General features: G+C 35.8%; 1 protein-coding gene across 2 annotated transcripts in view; it reads left to right on the forward strand.

Annotated features, from left to right (window-relative positions):
- The window catches only part of CCPG1 (cell cycle progression 1), a 63440-nt gene that overhangs the window by 56202 nt on the left and 989 nt on the right, over positions 1–6249 (forward strand). For both annotated transcript variants that reach the window (XM_066343062.1, XM_066343064.1), the window contains one exon: positions 2612–4020. In XM_066343062.1, coding sequence (XP_066199159.1) covers positions 2612–4020 — 1409 coding nt within the window. The remainder of the gene's footprint in view (positions 1–2611; positions 4021–6249) is intronic.

Consider the following 6249-nt stretch of genomic DNA (forward strand, 5'->3'; position numbering starts at 1 on the left):
CACCTAACTCCAGCAGGACTGTGCTGTTCATTTATTGTTACCGAACATATTTTTGGGTTTATGAGGACCAGCAAAATAGCTGATCTCCTATCTATTTCTTCCCTGGGCATTGGGTAGAGGTAAACTCAGGGTAAGAAAAGAAACTGAAGACAGAATTCCCCTTGACATGTGAATTATATCTTTTAGGGAAGGGCTGCTGAAGTTAATTGTAAATAGTGTAGTTTTCCCTACCTTGGTCAGAAGATGTTTTCAGAAGAGTAGTCATTTTCTTCACCAACATGGTTTCTGGTTTTATAGGCCACTGGCTTTTAGGAGACTTGCCCTGCATAGATCTTTACTGAGTTCTTGCAGAGCTCTTGTCTCCAGCTGTTAAATGTTATTTGGATTTTGAAGATTTTTGTGGAAGACATGCCCAGGACCTGCTTACCCCAGTCACTTAATTCAAGAATATGGCGTTAACTGGATAAGGAATGTTGTGCCCTCCAGTCATTCTGTGGCTGCCTGTCCTATGTATTTAAAGATAATGCTATAGCCTTATTCTACTCCACAGCCCACTTGTGCTGGGTAGCTGAAACTTGTTTTCTCTTACACAGCAGCTGAAATGCTATAATGAAACTTTACATTTTAATTTGTTTATTGAAGATTAGTGAGCCAGACAGTGAAACATCATTTCAGATAGTATTTTCAAGTGGAAAACACTGTCATTCTTTTAAAGGACTATTTTTTTGGTGTGGTGTGTTTCTGCAAATCAGATAATTTTTCTGGTCTGATTTGTATGGAATAGCCTTATCTGTGGTAAATCAAGCAAAATTTAAGTATCATTTTGCTGATTTACACATAAGGTATTTTAACTGATTGGATAATATTTAAATATATTATTTAGTTTCTTGCTGTTTTGCTTTGTTTGTACAAATGCATATGTTGAAAGAAAAATCAGACCTCTTAAGGAAAACTTGAATTGCAGCACCATTCTATAAACCTCATTGAACATAGTTTTTTTCTATCAAGGGTGCTGACCATGGAATGCTAATCTGATTACAGTTTCTTCAGATCACTTGAATTTGGCAGAATGAATTATAAATGTTATCAAGATTCATTTTGTTTTTTTTTTTTTTTTTTTTTTTTTTTACAAAGACAGAGAGTCAGAGAGAGAGAAAGATAGGGTCAGACAGACAGGAACGGAGAGAGATGAGAAGCATCAATCATTAGTTTTTTGTTGCAACACCTTAGTTGTTCATTGATTGCTTTCTCATATGTGCCTTGACTGTGGACCTTCAGCAGACTGAGTAACCCCTTGTTCAAGCCAGAGACCTTGGGTCCAAGCTGGTGAGCTTTGCTCAAACCAGATGAGCCCGTGCTCAAGCTGGCAACCTTGGGGTCTCGAACCTGGGTCCTCTGCATCCCAGTCCGACGCTCTATCCACTGCACCACTTGCCTGGTCAGGCCATTTTGTTCTTTATAAAGTATATGATTTATCAGAACCTAGAGACATTAATTTGCATAAGACTAAGATGTTTTAAACAGGATGAAGATTATTGAAATATTTTCCTTCTTAGAATACAGTGAATATAAAAAGAATTTTTTTGAAGTGTGTAGTCATCTCTAGCTGTAATTAACTTTTTTTATTTTGTGGCAGAGACAGAGAGAGTCAGAGGGAAAGATAGGAACAGACAGACAGGAAGGGAGAAAGATGAGAAACATCATTTCTTCATTGCGGCTCCTTAGTTGTTCATTGATTTATTTCTCATATGTGCCTTGACTGGCTACAGTAGAATGAGTGACCCCTTGCTCGAGCCAGCGACCTTGGGTTCAAGCTGGTGAGCCTGCTCAAACCAGATGAGCTGGCGACCTCGGGGTCTTGAACCTGGGTCCTCCAAATCCCAGTCCCACGCTCTATTCACTGCACCACCGCCTGGTCAGGCGTAAGTTTACTTTTTATAAAAAATAATCACCTACATACAAGGATCAGAGAATCCTTTAGTCTTACCTACATTCTATCCAGATGCCTTTCAGGAAAGATTGGAATCCTATAGTCAGCAAATAGGAGGCTTATTTCCTTTTCTCCTAACATGTAAGTGGGCCTAGAAGTCACTAAGGATTTTAAATGACTATGGGAAATACTAATCAGAAATACCCATCTCTAGTTTTATAATCTTGGAAACAAACCAAACTCTTGTTAATTTTTTTTCTTGCCTTCGAACTTTATATTTCGTTCTTATTTTAATGTAACTCTCTGCTGTGTATTTTCTTGCATATGAACCTTGTCTTTTCCAGTATTTAGTTATATATAATTATTGATTGATTTCAGAGAGACGGGGTGGGGGGGAGAGAAGTATTCATTTGTTGTTCCACTTAGTTGTGCATTCATCAGTTCATTTCTGTATGTGCCTTGACCAGGGATCCAACCTGCAGCCTTGGCGTTTCTGGATGATGCTCTAACTCACTGAGCTAACCAGCTAGGCCCCCATACTTATGTATTGATAAAACTTACATTAAGGACAGTCTCTGCAGAATATGACACTAAAAATTTATGGAGTATTTGTTATATCTAAAGATCTAAATTCAGCTTTTAAAACATTTGACCTTTTTCTTCTTTTTCACAAATATTTAGTCAATGAAGGAAAACCTTGCCAAGTGTTGGACCCTCACTGAAGCAGAGAAGATGTCCTTTGAAACTCAGAAAAAGAACCTTGATACAGAAAATCAGTATTTAAGAATATCTCTGGAGAAGGAAGAAAAAGCCTTGTCTTCATTACAGGAAGAGTTAAGGAAACTAAGAGAACAGATTAGGATATTGGAAGATAAAGGGAGAAGTACTGAATTAGTTACAGAAAATCAGAATCTTAAGCAGCATTTAAAAGAAGAAAAGCAGAAAACACACAGCTTCCTTAATCAAAGGGAGACTCTTTTGGCAGAAGCAAAGATGCTAAGGAGGGAACTGGAGAGAGAACGACTGAAAACCATGGCTTTAAGGGTAGAACTCCAGCAGATCAGCTCTAGGCAGTCATATGGCAACCCAGACTCTCCCAATGTGCTGACTGACAAAAAGGAAGTAGAAATCTTACGGGAAAGACTCACTGAGCTGGAGCGGAAGCTAAACTTTGAACAACAGCGTTCTGATTTGTGGGAAAGACTGTATATTGAGGCAAAAGATCAAAATGGAAAACAAGAAACTGATGGAAAAAGGAAAGGGAGCAGAGGAAACCACAGAGCTAAAAATAAGTCAAAGGAAACATTTTTGGGTTCAGTTAAGGAAACATTTGATGCCATGAAGAATTCTACCAAGGAGTTTGTGAGGCATCATAAAGAAAAAATTAAGAAGGCTAAAGAAGCTGTGAAAGAAAATCTGAAAAAATTCTCAGATTCAGTTAAATCCACTTTCAGACATTTCAAAGATACCACCAAGAATATCTTTGATGAAAAAGGTAATAAAAGATTTGGTGCTACAAAAGAAGGAGCAGCTAAGAAACCAACAGTTCGTAGTGAATATTCACACCCTCAGTATAAGGCCCGTACACAAAACCAGAACAACAGAGGACCTACCATGCAGAGAGAGGGAAGGAAAGAAAAGCCAATTCACTTTGAAGAATTTGGAAAAAATACAAATTCACAGAAATGCAGTGCTGAATATGGCTGTGGTGAAGATTATAATTCTTTCAGAAAGGCTTGTTCTGGTGTATTTGAATGTGCTCAACAGGAATCCATTAACCTTTTTAATATGAAAGTGTTGAATCCTGTAAGGATAGATGAATTCAGACAGTTAATTGAAAGATACTTATTAGAAAAACTGGATAGTTTTCATCATTGGAAAGAACTTGATCAATTCATCAATAAGTTTTTCATACATGGTATCTTTATACATGATCAGAAGCTCTTCACTGACTTTGTTAATGATGTTAAAGATTATCTTCAAGACATGAAGGATTATCAAGTAGATAATGATGGAGTGTTTGAGAAGTTGGATGGATATATATATAGACACTTCTTTGGTCACACTTTTTCCCCTCCATTTGGACCCAGGTCGGTTTACATAGCAACATGTTAGTGTAGTAGTTTTTAACATTTATAGATGAGGTTGCATTTTATCATTTGATAAGTTACTTGGAATGTTACCATTTGTAAAGTACTTTTTGTTTAAAAAAAAAGGTACTATTTGTAAAAGTACTTTATTACCAGAGAATTTAGAGTAAGTTAAATTGAAAGATATAATTTTAAGTAAATAGCTATTACAAACTGGAAGTTTCATATAATCAGTTTGACTTGAGCAAATAGTTTAATTTCTACCTTAAATCAGTTAAGGATAGATAAATCCAATCTTAGCCTATTTTGTTTCTTTTCATTTTAGGCTATATGAAAAGGTAATCTCTTTATATAAAATTATTTTTATTTTATATAAGTATAATTATAAGTATATTAAGTATAATTATTTTATATTCTTTAATCTTTTATTCACTTTTCGGAAACTGGGAGTGAACTATACAAATTAAACTCTGAATCAGAAGGGCTCACAGAATTTGAATGTCCCACTTATTTTTATTTGTTTATCTGGTTGGCCAACTAAATTATGATACTTAATACACTTATTACAAAATAATTGATAAAGGTAGAGACAGGATTAAAGAGGTAAACTTGGTAAGCCACAAGTTCTAATGTATGTGCTTTTGTACATAACTTCTGAAAATAACTATTTTTTTGCTTATCTTTACATTCTGTAACAAGAAACTTGACTGATCTTTAGATGTTAGCCTTATTTTTTGAGATAGGTATCTTTTTGAATAAAAGTAATGTGTCTATAAAATAATGAGACTGTTGCCTTTAGTCATTAATTGAACATCTAGTACTTAAATGAGCAAAGCACTGTGAGGCTGCCCTGAGGAAACAAATGAAAAATTCTTGCTGTGAAGGAGCTCACAAGCTTTTGGAGAATTAGATAAACTAATGAAATGGAGGTATAGAAGCATATTGTATATAGTGGCCTCAGTCTGGAGATGTTTGGGAAGTCTTCATGAGTGAGGTGGCCTTTAACCTGAACTTTTTTTAAAAACTGGCTTTTGTAGGAGAAATGCTTTTTTTCCTACAAGCAAATAGGGTAGGACATTCCACACAAAGGGAACTGATTTGGAGATAGGAAGAGATGCCCCTTGAAGGATGCAAGGCAGTGTTGGGGTATGAATAGAAAAGTTTTAGTTCACAAGGATCCTCATTTTATGCTCAAGGACTTGCTTTATTGCATTTTGTATCACTGGTAGCAGTATATGGAGGATTGGCTGGAATAGGTGAAGTTAGATTGATCTTTAAAACAATGAGTGTGAGTGGAAAAGGGGAGACAGATTTGTATGATATAGAGTAAGAAAAATTAGTGTTATTTATTCTGAATGAGAAGTAGAAAGCAACAATGATTTCTAGATTTCTCGGTTGGGTCACTAGTTGGGATAGTGAGATCACCAAGATAAAGAATACCAGAATGTTGTGGGTAAGGGGAACTGGAAATAAGAATTGAGCTCGGAGATACCTACTGACATCCAGATAGGGGGATTAGTTGGCCATTAGTTGTTACATGACTATCTCTAGTCTCTACTGTGGTGAGTAGGGTCTAGGCTAGAGGTATTTATCAGACTCCTGGGGAACTCCTGACATAGGAATATAAGGGGTTGTAGGAAAAGAAGGCTGAGAATGACAGAACTAGAGAGTGGCATCACGAACATCCAGAGATGATCTCAAGTAAAAAAAAAAAAGTGTCAAATGCTTAAAGAAAATGGATTTCTTGGCTGGGGAATTGGGTGGCATGGATGGCTTTATGGACTGTTTTAAGAGAAGCAGTGACAGAAACCTGATGGCATGGTGGACTGTTCGAGTGACCTTGTGACAGAAGCCTGAAATTTCCACAAGAAATAGAGGAAAGCAGAAAAGGTAGACATTATTTATGAAATGTAGCTGTAAGAAAAAAAAGATTGTTTTGTTTGTAAGAGATGTATATATATATTCCTGCTGAGGGATGAAGCCAATGGGGAGGGGTTGATTTTTAGAGGAAAGGAAGAAAAATAATGGAAAGACATCTCATTATTTTATTGCCACATTTCTGATTTTTTTTATGGTATAAAAGTGTGATACTGAATCTTTTTGACATAATTATACTATGATTACACTTCAAATTTAACACCCTTTTTCAGAGTGTTCAGATAATAGATTAATGGAGAAAACATTTAAATTGTTTCTTTTTTAAATAAATTTAACTCTAACATAGATGAA

Source organism: Saccopteryx leptura, chromosome 6 (genome assembly GCF_036850995.1).
Source record: "Saccopteryx leptura isolate mSacLep1 chromosome 6, mSacLep1_pri_phased_curated, whole genome shotgun sequence".
Classification (NCBI taxonomy): Eukaryota; Metazoa; Chordata; class Mammalia; order Chiroptera; family Emballonuridae; genus Saccopteryx; species Saccopteryx leptura.